This window comes from Cetorhinus maximus, chromosome 16 (genome assembly GCF_964194155.1).
Source record: "Cetorhinus maximus chromosome 16, sCetMax3.hap1.1, whole genome shotgun sequence".
Classification (NCBI taxonomy): domain Eukaryota; kingdom Metazoa; phylum Chordata; class Chondrichthyes; order Lamniformes; family Cetorhinidae; genus Cetorhinus; species Cetorhinus maximus.
The window spans coordinates 22,457,638-22,480,481 of record NC_135894.1 but is presented as its reverse complement, the minus strand read 5'-3'; the positions used below and the strand labels follow the sequence as shown (position 1 = coordinate 22,480,481).

The 22,844-nt window shown below is 46.6% G+C and overlaps 1 protein-coding gene across 1 annotated transcript in view; it reads left to right on the top strand.

The window, feature by feature from the left end:
- The window catches only part of cog3 (component of oligomeric golgi complex 3), a 48,821-nt gene that overhangs the window by 1,183 nt on the left and 24,794 nt on the right, over positions 1–22,844 (top strand). The window contains exons 2-10 of the mRNA XM_078559506.1: positions 507–568; positions 1,888–2,053; positions 3,167–3,241; positions 4,608–4,700; positions 5,640–5,765; positions 7,170–7,250; positions 8,710–8,753; positions 11,301–11,427; positions 14,081–14,172. Of these exons, the coding sequence (XP_078415632.1) occupies positions 507–568; positions 1,888–2,053; positions 3,167–3,241; positions 4,608–4,700; positions 5,640–5,765; positions 7,170–7,250; positions 8,710–8,753; positions 11,301–11,427; positions 14,081–14,172 (866 nt within the window). The remainder of the gene's footprint in view (positions 1–506; positions 569–1,887; positions 2,054–3,166; positions 3,242–4,607; positions 4,701–5,639; positions 5,766–7,169; positions 7,251–8,709; positions 8,754–11,300; positions 11,428–14,080; positions 14,173–22,844) is intronic.

Below are 22,844 nucleotides of genomic sequence, written 5' to 3'. Positions count from 1 at the left end.
TCAGAGACAGTAGAGGGGTCGAGAGGGGTGGTAGTGAGGGAGACCTGAGTGTCAGTAACATACATGTGGAACCTGGTGTGCTTTTGGATGACGTCAGTGGTGGACAGCATGTAGATGAGAGATGGAGGGGCCCAAGGATAGACCCTTAGGAACTCCAGATGCGAGAATGGGAAATAAAGCCATTGCAAAAGATTCTCTGGCCATGACTAGATAGAAAGGAGACAGCAAACCTTTTGTGCTCCATGAGCTGGTAGGCACTGAATTCAAAATTAAGCATCAGTCCACATTGCACCTCCCTTTCTGTTAACCCCAGTTTACAGTGTCATAGAACTTCATGGAACAAAGAAGGCCGTTGGACTCATTGTTGTTAGCTGTCTGAAGGAATTGTTTACTCAGTTCCTTTATTTCCACCATTTTATAGCAAGATTTCCAACTAGGTGCTTTGTGGAAGGCATTACTAATCACCTCAGCTGAATAAATAAGCTTGTTTTTCCTCTTCCCTGCAGTTCTATTCGTGGTTCTCCAAGATACAGACACAGATGGATCAAGATGAAGGAACAAAATACAGGTACATGTTCCCTCTTGCTAACCATTGGAGCATGAAAAAAAATTGTTGGGCAATGTACCTATAGTAAAATTAGATGCTGGCTGTGTATAAGCATTGATCACAGGGTAATATAGTGATTCCTCTTTGTCTTTTAATGAAGTAGCAATTCCCTTTATATTTCCTTCTGAACTTTCATTTTCTCCGTTTACCAACGGGTGGAATCAGGAGCCTGCTCTCAGGAACCCATAGCAGCTGTCATTAGAGATGAGAGGATGGTTCCCTCTCTTTCCCTTTGCATCCTCCCCCACGAGAAACACTGGTCTCTGCTTAGTGCCACTTCATTGCAGCCAGTCTGATTTTGGGATTTCACTGGTGCAGCATACTGCGGCTCCACACCATGTTCTGACTATGTTGTGTAATCTATGATGCTTTTTAACTACAAGTCTACTTGATAATTCAAAGTGTGTTTTTTTGGGATTTAAATGATCAAGTTATTCAATAACTTGAATTAAACAATACAAGTATCATGGCAAAATAGGAACTTAGTGTAAAAATAACATTGTTTTGCCAGCTTGAATTGAGTGACTTTGAATTAAGGGGAATAGACCACACTGCATATAGAAGTTAGAAAGTAGTAAAAGCTTTTTGGCTGTAGTGTTAAAATTGAAGCAATGGAATTTTTAAATTGCAGACTGTCAGGAGTTTAAAAGTGAGCACTCCTTTAAAAGAGTGCTGGGTTAAATACACACTGTTACAACAAAGACCTATATAAACTGACTGCTGTGGGTAATGGTTTGGGTAGTGTTCTTGTACACTGGGACCTTAGGCTGGGATGAATGTCTCTTCTCTGTCTGGAGAGACTTCTGGTTCTCATGAGTGCATAAGTACAAACTGCTTGCAATCTACTAATTGACAGCCTCAGATTGAGTGCAAGGTGAGTTGGTGTGGGGAATGGAAATGTCACACTGATGAATTAGGGGTTACCCTGCTTATGGTAGGCATGTTATTGGGGCAGTAGAGAGAATGTACCATTCCTGATACGAAACAGTTTTATGGGAAATGTCTCTTTTCTCCAGCACTGATATCCTTCATCTTGAGCAGAAAACTTGTCCAGATATAGCAGAGAAATGAAAGTGTGTCCTCAATAGACGGAACTAAAGTGCAGAGGATTTGTTGTCTGTGAGCAGGGCCATCAAACTGTGTCCCTTTGTCGGATAGGTTCTGTATTTCAAAGGGTCACTTTCCAGTATTATCTCTTGGGTATTGCTGACTCTAATACACTAATCACACTGCAGATTATGTAGGTTAGAGTGTAACCATTTTTTTGCTCTTTGTTTTAGAGAAATGAGGGATTACCTGTATGGCTTTCAGGAGCAGTGCGATGCAATACTGAATGATGTCAACACAGCCTTGCTACACTTGGAATCTTTGCAGAAGCAATACCTTTTTGTATCCACCAAGACAGGCACACTACATGAGGCTTGTGAGCAACTCCTGCGGGAACAGGTAGGAAAGCTTTGTTGGGGCATAGTTTAGAGTTTGGTGTGTGGAGTAATTACATGTTTTTTGCGTGTAGTAAATAATTGGTGTGTGGAATACATCACATAAATGTTACTGAAGTGCTTCATTGTAACACCAAATGCCCCTAAGGTAGATAATAGAGGGTAGAAACAATTGATACAAAGCATTTTTGATGAGTTGGAAGAAAGGGTAAAGAATTGAGCTAAGATGTGGAGAAGAGCACATTTAAGAGTAATAGCAAGAGAGAAAAGTAAATGGAGATATGTGTGTTCTATGACTAATGTACAGTATTCCATATCCAGCCAGTACATGTACTGACTGTCCACCTTCCTCCTGGAATAAACACAGCTTTTGCTAAATTCTTGGGATTGTGGATATGTTCTTGTTTGCTTTCTGTTCCCATCCCCTGTATTTGTAACTTTTTTTCAGGGCTCAGTTGTGATGTAACATGAAGACTTATGCCCCTTTGTTAACATTGGCTAACAGGACATTGTATATAAAGAGGGGAAAATGTTTTGTATTCCTGCTGACTTCTTCCTCTAATATTAGTGAACAAAGGAAAATATGTTCCATGTCCCTTCACTCTGAGGATGGCATCATTGCAGAACCTTTTATGGAAGGGGGTCACTTCAATTTTACCAGGATAAGATTTTTGTTATATGCTGACTAAAACACAGATAAATTCTACAGTGGCCCTGAGCTCCTGACAGGGTGGCCCTATTTGCACTTATTTGTTGGTTTATCTGCTCTTAGATTTGTGGGGTTATATGGTTGCAGAGACTTCTCTTTAGTGCTTTACCTCATGGGTGGATAATTCTTGACTCAACACCAAGGATCTGTTAGTATTAGCAATTTGAGATATGTGCATGTTAATGGGAATACCCATTTAAGCTTTACTTGTAGCCCAGAAGCTCCATTGTATGGCACATAACGTGGTCTATGAAGCTTGATATATAGCATTGAAAGATTTGAAGGTGATGATTGGGTTTCTGGTGAAACACACTTTTTCTAAATGTAAAAAGTTGTGTTGCTGAAAATAATGAACTATTTTTACATGGTTAGTTTGAGTTCTGATGTAATATATATTTTTTTCCTCAGTCGGAGCTGGTTGGCCTCGCTGAGAGTATTCAGCAGAAGCTTTCATATTTCAATGAATTAGAAAACATAAACACGGTATGTGTCGCTGATGCATGATCTGTTTTAAGTTTCATTGTGAAGTCTGTTCTAAGTTGTATTATCCGTCTTGAAGTTGAACTTGCGAAAACACCACCTGATGCACAAAATCTTACTGTCTGTTGGTCTCCAGTTGGAAGAACTGTTTACCAGTTAACGCACAGCGATCCAGCACTGGCTGACATTTTCCAAGATGTGCTGGAATTGCCAACCCTTTTTCCTCCTTGAAGCTGTCCTCCAAGCATCTAAATCTTCATGCACCTTGAACTGATTTTATGAAACAAGGGCACAGTAACCTAGTTATGATGATACTGGACTAGCCACCCTGAGGTCATGAGATCAAATTTCACCATGTCAAGTGTTGAAGTTGAATTTAGCCAATCCTCTTTTTGTGGGCTGGAACAAGACAAAAAATGACAATTGAGATCTGCTGGATTGTCGTAAATGCACAACTGTTTCATTAATATCCTCAGGGAGATGAATGTCCTCTTTCCCGCCTTCCTCCCTAAGCCCCACCAATCTGATCTGCTTTACATATGGCTCCAGTTCCTTTTACTATGCCAACTATGTGGTTGCCTTTTAATATCCTCTGGGCAAATGAGCATTGATGATAAATGCTGCTTTACCAGTATCAACCTACATCCCCAAAACAAATTAAAAGCTCTCCCAGACATTAAGTGTCTTAACAAAACAAGCCTATTTTCACTTAGTGACCTTTTAAGAGATTTTAAGGCTTTGATGCAGATGGTACCCGATGGGGCGGAGGGTTGGGGCAGGCAGAACTATTGTCGTGGTCATGGTCTTTGGACCATGAGGCAAAGCAACATATTCTCCAACTTGTTGCCAATAATGTAATTGAAGATCTGCTAGCAATATTAGAAGTCCTACACATCGCACACACTTGGGAAGATAGGAACAGGAATAAGCCATTCGGGAATGAGCCCTTGAGCCTGTGGCACCATTCTATTAGATCATGGCTGATCTGCATCTCAATTCTCTTTTCACACCTTTGCTGTAACCTAACAAAACCTACTGATCTCTGTTTTGAAAGTTTCAGTTGATATACAGCATTCACACCCTTCCAGGTGAGACTTGGAATTGTTGTAAGCCTCACCTATTTCCCAACACATTTTAGTGTATCAGCCGGTGTCTGTGTAAAGAAAATGTTCAAAACGGAATTTGTCAAAGTACAAATGTCTGATTCAGTATATGTTTGTTACATGTTATAAGCAAGGTATCCAAATGTGAATGGACCACTTAATCCTTTCAATAGGAAATTGGTACTGTTGTGTCCTTCCATTCAGACCTTAATGTGCTTGCAACTGGAGTAGAAATGACATCCTGACATATTTTGCTGTCACCCTAGAAACTGAATTCACCCACGTTATCTGTGAACAGTGAAGGATTTATACCGACGCTGGCCAAGTTAGATGACTGTATAACCTATGTGTCATCACATGTAAGTCATTTTATTTGCACTACTGTTATCAGGCTGAATTTAGTTACAGCTTGCAGCCCCTGCTTTTGATTGTTTAACAGAGTGGTTTAATGTATATTGTAGATCATGTACTTTCTGTAATGTGTATGGCGTGCAGTGGGAGCTTACATTTTTAGAGCATTGTATAGCATTAGCCCTGTTAAATCATAGACAATTGCAGCACAGAAGGAGACCATTTGGCCCTTAGTAGTAAGAGCTCCAGAGTGGGATTGGATATTTCAGTATTAGCCTGTTTGTTATTGCCGGGTCTGTGTTGGTCTGGGTGTTATTGCTGTGTCTGTGTTGGTCTGGGTGTTATTGCTGTGTCTGTGTTGGTCCGGGTGTTATTGCTGTGTCTGTGTTGGTCTGGGTGTTAATGCCGGGCCTGCGATGGACCGGGTGTTATTGCTGTGTCTGTGTTGGTCTGGGTGTTATTGCCGGGCCTGCGTTGGACCGGGTGTTAATGCCGGGCCTGCGATGGACCGGGTGTTATTGCCGGGCCTGAGTTGGACCGGGTGTTATTGCCGGGCCTGCGCTGGACCGGGTCTTATTGCCGGGACTGCGGCGGACCGGGTGTTAACGCCGGGACTGCGGCGGACTGGGTGTTAACGCCGGGACTGCGGCGGACCGGGTCTTATTGCCGGGACTGCGGCGGACCGGGTGTTAACGCCGGGACTGCGGCGGACTGGGTGTTAACGCCGGGACTGCGGCGGACCGGGTGTTAACGCCGGGACTGTGGCGGACCGGGTGTTAACGCCGGGACTGCGGCGGACCGGGTGTTAATGTGCCACTGTAGGTGGACTGGGTGTTATTGCTGAGCATGTGTTGGTCTGGGCAGTGTAACTATGTCATTCTATTCGCTTTGTTCAAAGGTTTCTTTATGACATGATTAGATTTAATTATTACTTGCTTTATTTACAGCCTGGATTTAGAGATTATCCTGTTTACTTAGCAAAGTTTAAGCAATGCCTATCCAAAGCTATGCACCTTATGAAGACCTACACTGTGAATACACTTCAGAACCTCTCCACTCAGTTAACAAAAAGGGTAAGATTGTTACTATAATACAGATTTAATAACTTGTCTTAGTGTGATTATTCAGTATAAAAATATTGCACTGATGTTTTGTTAGTTAAAGATTTGGGAGGATGGAGGAGAAGAACCCTCCCAATCATCAAGTAAGATCTTCGTGTCACTCTAGTTTGAACGTTAAGATGTCTAACTAAGGCTCTCATCTTACCCTCTGCTCCTAACTTGGCAAGTAGGGCTTTCCTATAAATAGTGGTAAATTAAAAACAGGTCACAGAATTCCCAAGTTACTGAAACTGTTTGGGCATTGTAATGTGAGGCTATGTGATAAATTTGAAAACAAGGGGCATCACTTAACCTAACCAGATAGCACCTTGAATGAACCCTAAAAGAACAAACTTCTTGCTTTTCACAACCTCTAGACGTTAGGAAACACTTTACAGCCAATAAAATATTCTGAAGTGGTGCCCCTGTTGGAAGTTAGGGAATTTTGGCAACCAGTTTGCTCACAGCATGGCTGTGCAAACAGCAAAGAGATATGTGACCAGAGAATCTTTCGTGAGTTTGAGAGATAAACATGGCCAGAGAACAGTGGAAAACGGCAGGACAGAATAAAAGAAGCAGCCCATTTTTATTTGAAAAGGAAAGCAAGCAAATCTAATCTTAACAACTATAGGGGAAGGAGAAATTCCCACCCGCTTTTCACCCTTCCATTCCCCCAACCAGGAGCAACAGCAGGGCTACCTCTGGTAAGAAGTCAAAATTGGAATGACAGCATATTCCTTCACTGTCGCTGGATCAAAATCCTGGAACTCCCTCCCTAACAGCACTGTTGGTGTACCTACCCTACATGAACTGCAGTGGTTCAAGAAGGCAGCTCACCACAACCTTTCAAGGGTAATTAGAGATAGGCAATAAATGCTGGCCTAGCCAGTGACACTCAGATCCCATGAAAGCATAAAGGAAAAAAACTTTTCATAGGTAACCAGAGTTACAGCAATTTATAATGGAAATATATATATGTACGGAAAGAATGTAGAACTTCAAAATAGAAACTGAATTGGGGCTACATGCCCTTGTCTAATTGTCGTACAGTCTCTGATCTCACTTCAGTTGAGTTTTGCACTTGACTATGACTCCCTATGACCCATGCCACAGCACCATGCATATGGTTTAGCTTAATCAATTCACTAAGGCTCTTACATTGTGTTCAAACCACATGTTACAAAAAAAATGTGAACTGCACACGCATAGTGCCAAAATACTGATAAAAGTTGTCAAATTTTACTGAGCATAGTCTGTTAGAAATCTTGATGAAAGCATGATGATTCAAATAATCCATTTTTATGTTTATAAGTATATCAGGGTGTATATGTTAAATTAGTTTTTAAATTTGAATTTCAAATTCTTTTTTTCTGACAGGACCCCTCGGTTATATCCAACACCGATAATGCCTTTACGTTATTTTATGTGAAGTTCAGAGCTGCAGCTCCTAAAGTGCGGGTAAGCATTGTGCACATGGAAATGAGGACATTTGTAGGCACCCAGAGACTATGGGCAAAATGACATATTATTGTTCATCATGCTGTTACCTAACTTGCCAGAAAATCCACAATCTGTTAACCAATTCATCAAAAATAGACAGGTAGAGAAAGGTACCAATCGCCAACCAGCAATTCATTCAAACCAAGACTTGTAAGGAAAGGTATTGCTTTTCTTGGAGCTTGCTTCCCAGGCCTTTCCAACCTATCTTACTTGTCAAATCTTGGTAATATCAGAACTGCATAGAGAGATTGGGTAACATTGTACGATAAAGAGAGGAGACAAAGAAAAGTACTGTCAAAACATTCAGAGAGAGTGGGGAAAACTGCCAGATATCACAATGAGCAAAATGTGGAAGAGGCAAGCCGAATAAGAAAATGTCAAGAAATAGAAAACCACAGAGTGAGATAGAAAGAATGAGAGAATAGGGAGAAGCAGCCCGACAACTACAGCTTCTTCTCTGTACATAGCACCATGGAATATTAGCTGATATCTTGTGTGTGACATGGTACAACACTCCTAACGGACAGCAGCTCATGGCGCACTCGGCACCGGTGGCCCGTGGTGCCCGTGACAGTGTGCTGGGCAGCTGGGACCCAACTTGCTACCAATGCACGGCAGGGCATCTTGTGACCCATCAGGCTGGACACCTTGGAACACATTGCACAGCAGAGAATCCAGTGATGCAGATGTGAACTGTAGTTGTATTAGTAATAAATGAGGCTAGGAATCGTGTGATGAGTAACCCACCTCCTGACTCCCCAAAGCCTGTCCACCATCTTCAAGGCACAAGTCAGGAGTGTGATGGAATACTCCCCACTTGCCTGGATGGGTGCAGCTCCAACAACACTCAAGAAACTTGACACCATCCAGGACACTTGGCACCACATCCACAAACATTCACTCCCTGCACCATCGACGCACAGCAGCAGCAGTGTGTACCATCTACAAGATGCACTGCAGGAATTTACCAAGGCTCCTTAGACAGCACCTTCCATACCCACAACCACTACCATCTAAAAGGACAAGGGTAGCAGACACATGGGAACACCACGAGCTGGAAGTTCCCCTCAAATCACTCACCATCCTGACTTGGAAATATATTGCTGTTCCTTCACTGTCGCTGGATCAAAATCCTGGAACTCCCTTCCAAACAGCACTCTGGGTGTACCTACACCACACGGACTGCAGCAGTTCAAGAAAGCAGCTCACCTCTTCTCAAGGGCAACTAAGGATGGGCAATAAATGCTGGCCCAGCCAGCGAAGCCCACATCCCGTGAATGAGTTAAAAAAAAATTAGAGAAAATCCTATAATTGCTTCATGAACTGTTGTATATTTGGGTGATATTTTTAGGTAACTGATGGTGTTTATACTTGCCATTTAAAAGTGTCAAATGTGGCGTCTTTTCTTCTTTCGCAGTCTCTAATTGAACAGATAGAGCAAAGAACTGAAAAAAGCTCTGAGTAAGTATGTTCTCTATGCACCGTGTTCAATTAATGTTGAACTAGAGAATGTAATTCATGGTGTTCCCATTAGACTTCTTTACTAGTTCATCATGTAAAGGGATTCCTTAAGGAGGTGATCATCAATAAAGTGTTTGTTTAGAAAAAATATGCACTGTCTTGATAGATTATTTAGTTATGAATAGCAGTTTCTCTGTATAGAAGAAATGCATTTTCACATCACCTTTTCACATCCTTGGAATTGCCCCCAAAGAGTTTCCAGTGAATCACTTTTGAATTTTTGTATTGGTTATGTAGGTGGAATACTAAAGTGAAACTACAGATTCTAAAATTACCCACACTGGGTTATTCTTTATAATGTAGGAAGTTTAAACATCTGTATGAAGTTGCTAAGAAATGCTCTTGTTCTTCAAAGGGAATTTTAGTTATCGATCCACTACCTATTTTAGTATTAGTAGTTTAAACAGAGCTCTAATGTATTTTTGTATCATCTCATATCACCTCATTGCTAAGTAATTCTGTCAATCAAAAGTTGAGTGGAAAAAGGATCTGTCCATACCTGATCACTATGGTGGGCTCTGAGATTTCGCTCTACCGTGTATTCTTTACAGCAAGGTCTTATAAATGTCACCAGCCTTTTTACAGTTCTAAAGATGAATAGAAATAACAGTGTCTACCCTAGAAAAAAGTAAATTACTAACTGTGAAGCACCTATCAAACATGCTGAGGTGTGATAAAGACTGTTAGTGCATGCCTTCTCTTCCTTGCTGTCTTTTTATTCATTCACAGGCTGTGGGCATTGCTGACAAGGCCTGCATTTATTGCCCATACCTAATTGCTGTTGAAAAGATTGAAAATTAGCATGGCTACGTGTAGCAGAGCAAGGGATCAGGATTAAGTGTAGCCAAAAGAACAGCAAGTAGAATTGGTTTGTTGAAAAAGGGAAACAAAAATCACAAAAGAAGGAAGTAAACTAGATGTACAAAATGTATCATTACACTTATTACCAACATACGTCTGGAGGAGAGCACAACCTGGAGGTAATAAGACCACTTAGTAAATCTGCCAGCTAATGAGTCAAATCATTTCAGAAAGAGCTTGCATCTATACTTGCTTTACTCATTCATTCACAGAATGTGGATGTCACTGGCAAGGCCGGAAAATTTGTCCATCTCGAATTGCTCCTGAGAAGGTGGTTGCGAAATGCCTTCTTAGACTGCTGCAGTCCTTGTGGTGAAGATACTCCCACAGTGCTGTTTGGTAGGGAGTTCCAGGATTTTGACTCAGTAATGATGAAGGAATAGTGATATATTTCCAAGTCAGGATGCGGGATGGGGTGGAGGAAAACTTGGAGGTGATGGTGTCCCCATGCACTTGCTGCTCTTGTCCTTTTTAGCAGTAGAGTTCACAGGTTTGGAAGGTGCTGTCAAAGAAGCATTGACGAATTGCTGCAGCACATCTTGCAGATAGTATGCACAGCAACCGTGGTGGAGGGAGTGGATGTTGAAGGTGGTGGATGGGGTGTCAATCAAGCGGGCTGCTTTGTTCGGATAGTGTCAAGCTTTTTAAATGTTGGAGCTGCACTCAGCAGGCAAGTGTGATCCATCACACTCCTGACTTTTGCCTTTAAGATGATGGGAAAACCCTGGGGGGTGTTGCAGGTGGTCTGGAGGTTGAGTCACTTGCTGTAGAATTCCCAGCCTCTGACCTGTTCTTGTAACCACAGTATTTATATGGCTGGTGCAGTTAAGTTTCTGGTCAATAGTATTCATGGTGGAGGATTCATTGGTGGTAATTCCACTGAATGCCAATGAGAAGTGATTAGAGTTTCTCTTGTTGGAGATGACTCTTGTGTGACAGGAACATTACTTGCCACTTACCAGCCCAAGCCTGAATGTTGTCTGGATCTCACTGCATGTGGGCACAGATGCTTCATTAATTTAAGGAACTGAAAGAGTTAGCACATGTCGCATTAACTATATCAGCTAGGAGCACAGTTGAACCTGGGACGACTTAATTCAGTGTGGCTCAGGGTCAGCCTCAATGTTATCCAGGACTTGCTACCTGAGGACATGGACTGCTTTGTTATCTAAGGAGTTGTGAATGGAACTGAACATTATGGAATCATCAGTGAACATCCCCACTCTGACCTTATGATGGAGGGAAGGTAATTGATGAAGTAGCTGAATATGGTTGGGCCTAGGACACTACCCTGAGGAACTCCTGCAGTAAATCTCTTTCCGTCTCTCTCTCTTTCTCTCTGTCACATCTTAGAAGTTACTGCTTTGTAAAAGGCTCATTGGCTGTTGGCTAGCTCTTCATGTAATAGGATGTACTTTACTAATATTGCCACAAATTATATAGAGGAAAAACTCTTGACATGCATTATTATCCCCAAAAGAATTCTCCAATACTGGTAGAAAATAACCAAATGAGTTTATACTTCTGAACCAGTAGAGTTTATAGCACTGGTTTTCGCTTATGGAGGTTATGATGATTTGTGGCCTCAATTTCAGTAAATTTAAAACAGACTTAATCTTTCATTAGGTATCAGCAGCTACTGAGCGAGATCCATCAATGCTACCTGGATCAGAGGGGCCTTCTACTCAGTCCAAGCATCGCCTCCACTATTGCTGACCTGACCAGCCAAAATAACAGGGATCATTGTGCTCTGGTAAGAGTCTTGAGAAGTATTAGCAATCTAGAAAGACAATACTGTTTTCATGCAAATACTGAAAATGTATATACGTGTTCCCCAGTGTTGATAAATGAATAATGGTGCTATTAATTACAATTTATAAAATGTGTTACTGGCTTTAGGCACTTGATGTTTTTTAGTTTTGAGTTGCTTAGCAGGACATTTTTAAAGTGTAGTCATTAGCTGCCCTCTATTCTCTTCAAAATGCACATAATTCCAGAAAAGATGAGCCTTCAGCCCATTCCCATTCTTTTCTGTTGACTTGGTTTGATCGGGTAGGTAGATGATGTAACTGCATGCTTCTCCTTCCTGTGACAGCTACTTGGGGTATGGTGTGCAAGCCCATGTGCTGCCTCTCTGTGGCACATTGTAATGAAATGTTATCACTAGAAGTGCTAAGAAAGTAATGTGCTGCTCCCCCCACCCCCAAACCCAATCTTTGGCATATTCAACCGCTGGGGTGGACTGGGTGGCCTATTGTAGAAATCTTGCAATCGCTCTATAACTAACTCCTGTGAGGCTCACCAGAATAGCCTTTGGTGAAATTTCCCTTCGTGTTTTCACTCCTCTCCTGCAAAGCATTAACTGTCTAACCTACTCTGCACCTCTCCACGATATTGGGAATTGTGTTACAAACCTGTGTCCTACTTCTAATGCTGCCCCCTTTCGTTAAATGAAACAAAAGTAGCAGTAAAAGGAATGAAGTTATGGTTACGTAATGTTGTAATTCAAAGCATGTTAATGTCCAATACAATTAGTTTAATTCAACTGCTTAATGCTGCATTTGAGGGAATATTAATGTGCAGTACTAATACAATTACATATTGCTGCAGTTGATGAAGTATTGGTATAGTACAAATTATTACGTGATGCAATTCAAAAGGTTCCTGCACCTCAATAACTCGGGCCAATTTTTAGATACATTTAACTTAAATTCAAAACTCGGCAGATAATATTTGACGTCATAATTATTTTGCAGATATCAGTGCTAGCAATGCCATCAATCACATTGTCACTGACCATGGCGCACTATTCCTCCTTGTCCTTTTGAGCTCTGCCACTCTTGACATGGCCGACCACTCCATTTTCTACCAGCCCCTCTCCTCTCTTGTTCAGCTGAGTGAGACAGCTTTCACTTGGTTTCATTCTTACCTATCAAATTGTAGCCAGAGCATTTTTTTTAATTTCATGGGATGAGGGCATCACTGGCAAGGCCAGCATTTGTTGCCCATCCATAATTGACCTTGAGGGCAGTTAAGAATCAACCATATTGCTGTGGGTCCAACCCCATATCTTCTACAACATAAAGACTGCCTACTTCCACTTCTGGAACATTTTCTCCACCCATCGGGTGCTGAAACCCTCTGCCATGCATTTGTCACCTCCAGGCTTGACTATTCCAAAGCTCCTTTGACTGGCATCCATCCTGCACCCTCCATTAACTTCAGCTCATCCAAAATTCTGTAGTTGTACCCTATCATTTTTCAGCTCACTGACCTATATTGGGTCCTGATCACCAAACACCTTAGATTTAATACTAACATGTTTAAGTCTCTTCATGGCCTATCCTTCTCCATTTCTTTCGCAAAGCTTTTGTTTATCCTTTCTAACATCTCCTTTTGCTCAGTGTCGATTCTTGTCTGATAAAACTTCTGTGACGTTCATGTGACGTTTTTCTATGTTAAAGGCTTTATAGATGTTCTTATCATTTTTGCAACTTGCCAATAGAGAGGCGTTAACATAGGAACAGGAGTAGGCTGTTCAGCCCTCACTCCTGTTCTACCACTCAGTCGTATCGTGGCTGATATGTACCTCAACCCCACTTACTTACCTTTGATCCATGTCTTTTAATAGCCTTACCTGATTAAGAAAAAACCATCACAATCAGCCTTGAAAGTTTCAATTGACCAAGCATCCACTGCCTTTAGGGGACAGTGTTCCAGATTACCCATTGTGTGTAAAATACTTACTGATTTTCCTCCTATATGGCTTGGCTCTAATTGTAATTGCTGCTTCATTTGAAAGAAACCCTGTAAGACTGAAATCAAACCTTTGGTGTTGAGCTTTTACTAAGTGAGAGAATGCTGATGTGTTATAATAGTAAATACTTGTGAAATGTGCCTCTAATATGTCCTGTAATAGTATTTTAAAGCAAATGGTGCTAACTGGCTCACAAGTCTTGATTAGTGTTCCTTCTGGCTTTGGAAGTGAAAAGTGGAACATCTAATGAAAACATCTTTCTTTTTAAAAAAAAAGGCTGAGCCATGCTATTATAAGTATACGTTCTCAAAACCACCAGCAAGGCTGTGCCAGATTTTGGATTTTGCCGGATTTCAGGCCAGGCGCTTTGGGCAGCGGGTGGCTTGGGCCAATCCGGGTCGGGTGGGGTCAAGGGTTACTTGGAGCATGGGAACAGAGAGGTGCGCAAGCGGCAAAGCAGATAACAAGTCCAGCGCCATGCAGTGCCTAGCCGAATTGTCTTTTTAGTTGAGTAAAATTTTTAAAAACGATGCATGGCACATTCTAAAAATGTCCGGTTTTCGGACAACTCTGGTTTTTAGACAAAGCTCCAGTTTTAGAAGAGTGTACCTGTACTTTAAACAAGCAATGTTTTTGCATTTTTTTCCAGGTCCGCAGTGGTTGTGCTTTTCTGGTTCACGTGTGTCAGGATGAACACCGGCTATACAATGAATTTTTTACAAAACCAACATCCAAACTAGAGTAAGTTATTATTGGCGGGATCTAAGATCTCGTTGCTAACTTGGTCATTGAAATGAGAATTTTCAAGTCATTGTATTCATGTTGAATGTCTTTACTGAATCAGTTGACAATGGCTGTGTTATGATGGTCTGCGACATTCCTTTTTTCCCTTCTATCAGTTCTCATGCCCTGTATATACTGGGGGTGGGGGGAGGGCCAGGCACAGTAACTGGAAAAACTACATCTGCGTAAACATTCCACATGCTAGCATAATTTCAGAGGAGTCCTAAATCTTCAGGGCTGTCGTTCTAGACTTGGGGACACTGATTCTAGCAATGGATTACCTACTCTTTAAAGGCCGTGAAGCAAAGTGACAGATCCAGTGCGGGTGATAGTGTTGGCGGTCACTTAACGTTGCCAATGAGCTGCCCTTCACCATCTAAGACATCTTTTGAAGCAGCCATGGATTCAGTATCTTCAATCAGACTAGCACTGTCGTCTGTACTGCTAAAAGTTTGTGTGCAAGTGGAGGAATCCCTAGGTGGTAAAAGACCATTGGAAGGCACTTTACTTCCAGTTTACAAATGAGAATATTTTGCAGCGATGGACTTATCATGATTGGATCTGCACCTACAATTCAAAACGGTATAGCTAAGCCCTTCCCAAAAGTATTTCTAATAGAATCCAGTAAACATGGTGAGAAAACAAAAAACCTGTGGCTAAAAGCTTATTGGAAAGATGCAAACTAAAGCTTAGTAGAAGGTGAATGGTGGATCAGGCTTGAGGGGCTGTATAACCTACTGCTGTACTTTTTTCTTACATTCTGATAACCGATCCTCAGGCAGAACTATGAATGAAAGAAGATTCAGTCATAACTTGCTTTAAGTTATGACAAAATAGGCATGTTAAGTATGGGGCACAAGTTCATGTTTAAATTTGCTTAAATTATACAGGAAAAAACTTGCACTATTCAATGAGGGTGATTCAGAGTATGTTGGAATCTGAAGTAATACTGATATATTAAGTGTTGTATTGGGATGAGGAACAATGTGAAGTATTGCATTCCCTGGAGTGTTGTAATTCCTTCATAGTTTATAACACAGCCCCAAACCCTTACACCATCTACACTCCTCATGGGCAGCTGCCTATAGTGGACAAATAGTGCTAACCATTTGACATTGCAATAGAAGTCAATTACAAAAGCATTGTTTATAATGTTTTAAAAGCATGCTGACTATATTGGGCAGTTCAATAAGTTCTTTGCGGCTCATTAATCCCCTGTATTGTATTTACTGATTTTAAAAAGGTCTGCTGATTTCATGCAATGTAAAGTCTTCAAGCAAGCTGTTTTCCCCTCATTAAAGTGCAATTATCATAATGCTTTGCTAACTGGTAACAATTACAAGAGGCACTAGCCAAGTGGAGACTTGACCAGTGCTGCATTGAATCTGTTGTTTTTCATTTTAAAAAAAAATCACATGATCAAAAGGATCATCTGATTATGGCTTGCTCTGTACAGTCATCAGTAATGCTGTAAATGAATTAAATACGTGTGAAGTATTCTCATTGAGCTGAACCCTCCAAGTCTGTTTTCACAAGTGCTGACTTGTTACATAGTGATCAGGTTAACGGCCTCTAAAATCCCTCAAACATCAGAAGACTATTTAATTAGTCCCACTCCCCCGCTCTTTCCCCATAGCCCTTCAATTTTCTCCCCTCAAGCATTTATCCAATTCTCTTTGGAAAGTTACTATTGAATCTGCTTTCACCACACTTTGAGGCAGTGCAATCCATATCATAACTCATTACATAAAATAATCTGCTCATCCTCCCTCTAGCGCTTTTGCGAATTATCTTAAACTGCTTTGTTTTCCCTCCCTCTTAAATCAAGGAATACTGAGATTCATTCTGATGTGGAGCTTTTTGTAGCACGGTATCTGTGGCTCAGCTCCACGCTGGGTTAGCTCAACCCGTGATGGCCGGGTTAGCTCAGCGTGTGATGGCCGGGTTAGCTCAGCGCGTGGTGGCCGGGTTAGCTCAGCGCATGATGGCTGGGTTAGCTCAGCGCATGATGGCTGGGTTAGCTCAGCGTGGTGGCCGGGTTAGCTCAGCGCGTGATGGCTGGGTTAGCTCAGCGCGTCATGGCCGGGTTAGCTCAGCGTGTGATGGCCGGGTTAGCTCAGCGCGTGATGGCCGGGTTAGCTCAGCGCGTGATGGCCGGGTTAGCTCAGCGCGTAATGGCCGGGTTAGCTCAGCGCGTGATGGCTGGGTTAGCTCAGCGCGTGATGGCCGGGTTAGCTCAGCGTGTGATGACCGGGTTAGCTCAGTGCAATCCATATCATAACTCATTAGATAAAATAATCTGCTCATCCTCCCTCTAGCGCTTTTGCGAATTATCTTAAACTGCTTTGTTTTCCCTCCCTCTTAAATCAAGGAATACTGAGATTCATTCTGATGTGGAGATTTTTGTAGCACGGTATCTGTGGCTTAGCTCCACGCTGGGTTAGCTCAACCCGTGATAGCTGGGTTAGCTCAGCGCGTGGTGGCCGGGTTAGCTCAGCGCGTGATGGCTGGGTTAGCTCAGCGCGAGATGGACGGGTTAGCTCAGTGCGTGATAGCTGGGTTAGCTCAGCGCGAGATGGACGGGTTAGCTCAGCACTTGATGGCCGAGTTAGCTCAGCGCGTGATGTTGGGGTTAGCTCAGTGCACGGTGGCTGGGTTAGCTCAGCGCGTGATGTCTGGGTTAGCTCAGCACGTGATGGCCGGGTTAGCTCAGCGTGTGATGGCCGGGTTAGCTCAGCGCGTGATGTCTGGGTTAGCTCAGCGCGTGATGTCTGGGTTAGCTCAGCACGTGATGGCCGGGTTAGCTCAGCGTGTGATGGCCGGGTTAGCTCAGCGCGTGATGTCTGGGTTGGCTCAGCGCGTGATGGCTGGGTTAGTTCAGTGCGAGATGGACGGGTTAGCTCAGTGCGTGATGGCCGGGTTAGCTCAGCGCGTGATGGCTGGGTTAGCTCAGCGCGTGATGGCCGGGTTAGCTCGGTGCGTGATGGCTCAGTTAGCTCAGCGCGTGATGGCCGGGTGAGCTCAGCGCGTGATGGCTGGGTTAGCTCAGCGCATGATGGCTGGGTTAGCTCAGCGCGTGATGGCTGGGTTAGCTCAGCGCGTGATGGCTGGGTTAGCTCAGCGCGAGATGGCTGTTAGCTCAGCGCGTCGTGGCCGGGTTAGCTCAGTGCGTGGTGGCCGGGTTAGCTCAGCGCCTGGTGGCTGGGTTAGCTCAGTGCGTGATGGCTGTTAGCTCAGTGCGTGATGGCTGTTAGCTCAGTGCGTGATGGCTGTTAGCTCAGTGCGTGATGGCTGTTAGCTCAGTGCGTGATGGCTGTTAGCTCAGTGCGTGGTGGCCGGGTTAGCTCAGAGCGTGATGGCTGTTAGCTCAGCACGTGATGTTGGGGTTAGCTCAGCGCGTGATGGCTGGGTTAGCTCAGTGCGTGATGTTGGGGTTAGCTCAGCGCGTGATAGCCGGGTTAGCTCAGCGAGTGATGGCCGGGTTAGCTCAGCGCGTGATGGCCGGGTTAGCTCAGCGCGTGATGGCCGGGTTAGCTCAGCGTGTGATGGCCGGGTTAGCTCAGTGCGAGATGGGCGGGTTAGCTCAGCGCGAGATGGATGGGTTAGCTCAGCACATGATGGCCGGGTTAGCTCAATGTGTGATGGCCGGGTTAGCTCAGTGCGAGATGGGCGGGTTAGCTCAGCACTTGATGGCCGAGTTAGCTCAGCGCGTGATGGCTGGGTTAGCTCAGCGCGAGATGGACGGGTTAGCTCAGCACTTGATGGCCGAGATAGCTCAGCGAGTGATGTTTGGGTTAGCTCAGTGCGCGGTGGCTGGGTTAGCTCAGCGCGTGATGTCTGGGTTAGCTCAGCGTGAGATGGACGGGTTAGCTCAGCGAGTGATGGACGGGATAGCTCAGCGCGTGATGGCCGGGTTAGCTCAGCGCGTGATGGCCAGGTTAGCTCAGCGCGTGAACGCCGGGTTAGCTCAGCGTGTGATGGCCGGGTTAGCTCAGTGCGAGATGGGCGGGTTAGCTCAGCGCGAGATGGACGGGTTAGCTCAGCGCGTGATGGCTGGGTTAGCTCAACGCGAGATGGACGGGTTAGCTCAGCACGTGATGGCCGGGTTAGCTCAATGTGTGATGGCTGGGTTAGCTCCGCGCGAGATGGACGGGTTAGCTCAGCACTTGATGGCCGAGTTAGCTCAGCGCGTGATGGCTGGGTTAGCTCAGCGCGAGATGGACGGGTTAGCTCAGCACTTGATGGCCGAGTTAGCTCAGAGCGTGATGTTGGGGTTAGCTCAGGGCGCGGTGGCTGGGTTAGCTCAGCGCGTGATGTCTGGGTTAGCTCAGCACGCGATGGCCGGGTTAGCTCAGCGCGTGATGGCCGGGTTAGCTCAGCGCGTGATGGCCGGGTTAGCTCAGCGCGTGATGTCTGGGTTAGCTCAGCGCGTGATGGCTGGGTTAGTTCAGTGCGAGATGGACGGGTTAGCTCAGTGCGTGATGGCCGGGTTAGCTCAGCGCGTGATAGCCAGGTTAGCTCAGCGCGTGATAGCCGGGTTAGCTCAGCGTGTGATGGCCGGGTTAGCTCAGCGTGTGATGGCTGGGTTAGCTCAATGCGTGATGGCCGGGTTAGCTCAGCGTGTGATGGCTGGGTTAGCTCAGCGCGTGATGGCTGGGTTAGCTCAGCGCGTGATGGCTGGGTTAGCTCAATGGGTGATGTCTGGGTTAGCTCAACGCACGATGGCTCAGTTAGCTCAGCGCGCGATGGCTGGGTTAGCTCAGCACATGATGGCTCAGTTAGCTCAGCGCGTGATGGCTGGGTTAGCTCAGCGCGAGATGGACGGGTTAGCTCAGCACGCGATGGCCGGGTTAGCTCAGTGCGAGATGGACGGGTTAGCTCAGCGCGTGATGGCCGGGTTAGCTCAGCGCGTGATGGCCGGGTTAGCTCAGTGCGAGATGGACGGGTTAGCTCAGCGCGTGATGGACGGTTTAGCTCAGCGCGCGATGGCTGGGTTAGCTCAGCGCGAGATGGCTGGGTTAGCTCAGTGCGTGATGGCCGGGTTAGCTCAGCGCATGATGGCTCAGTTAGCTCAGCGCGTGATGGCTCAGTTAGCTCAGCGCGTGATGGCCGGGTTAGCTCAGCGTGTGATGGACGGGTTAGCTCAGCGCGCGATGTCCGGGTTAGCTCAGCGCACGATGGCTGGGTTAGCTCAGTGCGTGGTGGCTGGGTTAGCTCAGCGCCAGATGGCTCAGTTAGCTCAGCGCGTGATGGCCGGGTTAGCTCAGTGCGTGATGGCTGGGTTAGCTCAGCGCGTGATGGCCGGGTTAGCTCAGCGCGTGATGGCTGGGTTAGCTCAGCGCGTGATGGACGGGTTAGCTCAGCGCGCGATGTCCGGGTTAGCTCAGCGCACGATGGCAGGGTTAGCTCAGTGCGTGGTGGCTGGGTTAGCTCAGCGCGAGATGGCTCAGTTAGCTCAGCGCGTGATGGCCGGGTTAGCTCAGCGCGTGATGGCTGGGTTAGCTCAGCGCGTGATGGACGGGTTAGCTCAGCGCGCGATGTCCGGGTTAGCTCAGCGCACGATTGCAGGGTTAGCTCAGTGCGTGGTGGCTGGGTTAGCTCAGCGCGAGATGGCTCAGTTAGCTCAGCGCGTGATGGCCAGGTTAGCTCAGTTCGTGATGGCTGGGTTAGCTCAGCGCGTGATGGCCGGGTTAGCTCAGCGCGTGATGGCCAGGTTAGCTCAGTTCGTGATGGCTGGGTTAGCTCAGCGCGTGATGGCCGGGTTAGCTCAGCGCGTGATGGCCGGGTTAGCTCAGCGTGAGATGGACGGGTTAGCTCAGCGCGTGACGGACGGGTTAGCTCAGCACTTGATGGCTGGGTTAGCTCAGCGCGAGATGGCCGAGTTAGCTCAGCGCGTGATGTTGGGGTTAGCTCAGTGCGCGGTGGCTGGGTTAGCTCAGCGCGTGATGTCTGGGTTAGCTCAGCACGCGATGGCCGGGTTAGCTCAGCGCGTGATGGCCAGGTTAGCTCAGCGCGTGATGTCTGGGTTAGCTCAGCGCGTGATGGCTGGGTTAGTTCAGTGCGAGATGGACGGGTTAGCTCAGTGCGTGATGGCCGGGTTAGCTCAGCGCGTGATAGCCGGGTTAGCTCAGCGCGTGATAGCCGGGTTAGCTCAGCGTGTGATGGCCGGGTTAGCTCAGCGTGTGATGGCTGGGTTAGCTCAATGCGTGATGGCCGGGTTAGCTCAGCGTGTGATGGCTGGGTTAGCTCAGCGCGTGATGGCTGGGTTAGCTCAGCGCGTGATGGCTGGGTTAGCTCAATGGGTGATGTCTGGGTTAGCTCAGCGCACGATGGCTCAGTTAGCTCAGCGCGCGATGGCTGGGTTAGCTCAGTGCACGATGGCTCAGTTAGCTCAGCGCGTGATGGCCGGGTTAGCTCAGCGCGTGATGGCCGGGTTAGCTCAGCGCGTGATGGCCGGGTTAGCTCAGCGCGCGATGGCTGGGTTAGCTCAGTGCATGATAGCTGGGTTAGCTCAGCGCGTGATGGCCGGGTTAGCTCAGCGCGCGATGGCTGGGTTAGCTCAGTGCGTGATGGCTGGGTTAGCTCAGTGCGTGATGGCTGGGTTAGCTCAGTGCCTGATGTCTGGGTTAGCTCAGCGCGAGATGGACGGGTTAGCTCAGCACTTGATGGCCGAGTTAGCTCAGCGCGTGATGTCTGGGTTAGCTCAGTGCGCGGTGGCTGGGTTAGCTCAGTGCGTGAAGTCTGGGTTAGCTCAGCGCGTGATGGCCGGGTTAGCTCAGCGCGTGATGTCTGGGTTAGCTCAGCGCACGATGGCTCAGTTAGCTCAGCGCGTGATGGCTGGGTTAGCTCAGCGCACGATGGCTCAGTTAGCTCAGCGCGTGATGGACGGGTTAGCTCAGCACTTGATGGCCGAGTTAGCTCAGCGCGTGATGTCTGGGTTACCTCAGTGCACGGTGGCTGGGTTAGCTCAGCGCGTGAAGTCTGGGTTAGCTCAGCGCGTGATGGCCGGGTTAGCTCAACGCGTGATGGCCGGGTTAGCTCAGCGAGTGATGGCCGGGTTAGCTCAGCGCGCGATGGCTGGGTTAGCTCAGCGCGCGATGGCTGGGTTAGCTCAGCGCGCGATGGCTGGGTTAGCTCAGCGCGCGATGGCTGGGTTAGCTCAGCGCACGATGCCTCAGTTAGCTCAGCGCACGATGCCTCAGTTAGCTCAGCGCGTGATGGCCAGCTTAGCTCAGCGCGCGATGGCTGGGTTAGCTCAGTGCACGATGGCTGGGTTAGCTCAGTGCGTGATGGCCGGGTTAGCTCAGCGCGTGGTGGCCGGGTTAGCTCAGCGCGTGGTGGCTGGGTTAGCTCAGCGCGTGGTGGCCGGGTTAGCTCAGTGCGTAATGGCTGGGTTAGCTCAGCGCGTGATGGCTGGGTTAGCTCAGTGCGTGATGGCTGTTAGCTCAGTGCGTGGTGGCCGGGTTAGCTTAGCGCGTGATGGCTGGGTTAGCTCAGTGCGTGATGGCTGTTAGCTCAGTGCGTGGTGGCCGGGTCAGCTTAGTGCGTGATGGCTGTTAGCTCAGCGCGTGATGTTGGGGTTAGCTCAGCGTGTGATGGCTGGGTTAGCTCAGCGCATGATGGCCGGGTTAGCTCAGCGCGTGATGGCCGGGTTAGCTCAGCGCGTGATGGCCGGGTTAGCTCAGTGCGTGATAGCTGGGTTAGCTCAGCGCGTGATGGCCGGGTTAGCTCAGTGCGTGATGGCTGGGTTAGCTCAGCAGAAGATGGCTCAGTTAGCTCAGTGCGTGATGGCTGGGTTAGCTCAGTGCGTGATGGCTGGGTTAGCTCAGCGCAAGATGACTCAGTTAGCTCAGTGCGTGATGGCTGGGTTAGCTCAGCGCAAGATGGCTCAGTTAGCTCAGCGCGTGATGGCTGGGTTAGCTCAGCGTGTGATGGCTGGGTTAGCTCAGCGCGTGATGGCCGGCTTAGCTCAGCGTGTGATGGCCGGGTTAGCTCAGCGCGTGATGGCTGGGTTAGCTCAGCGCGTGATGGCCGGGTTAGCTCAGCGCGTGATGGCTGGGTTAGCTCAGTGCGTGATGGCTGGGTTAGCAGGCCAGCAGCGATTTACTGGGAAATGCGAACACACGAAATAGGAGCAGAAGTAGCCATTCAGCCCCTTGAGCCTGCTCCACAATTCAATAAGATCATGGCTGACCTGTTTGTGTTTTGAATTCCACATTCCCATTTACCTCCGATGACCTTAGATTCTTGTTAGGCAAGGGAATCAATCTACCTCTCCTTTAAAAGTATTCAATAACCCCACCTCAGCCACCTTCAGAGGCAAAGAGTTCCAAAATTGCACAACCCTCTGAAAGAAGAATCTTCTCCCCATTTTATAATAGTGCCTCCTAGTTCTGGACTCACTCACAGGAAGAGTCCACCTCCACCTTCTCAATACCACTCAGGATCTTATATACTTCAATCAAGTCACCCCTCATTCTTCTAATCTCCAGAGGAAACAAGCCCAGTCTGTTTAACCTTTGCTCATAAGGCAACCCACACATTCCAGGTATCAATCTAATAAACCCTCTGGATCACCTCCAATGCGTTTGCATCTTTCTTTAAATAAGGAGACCAAGACTGCACACACT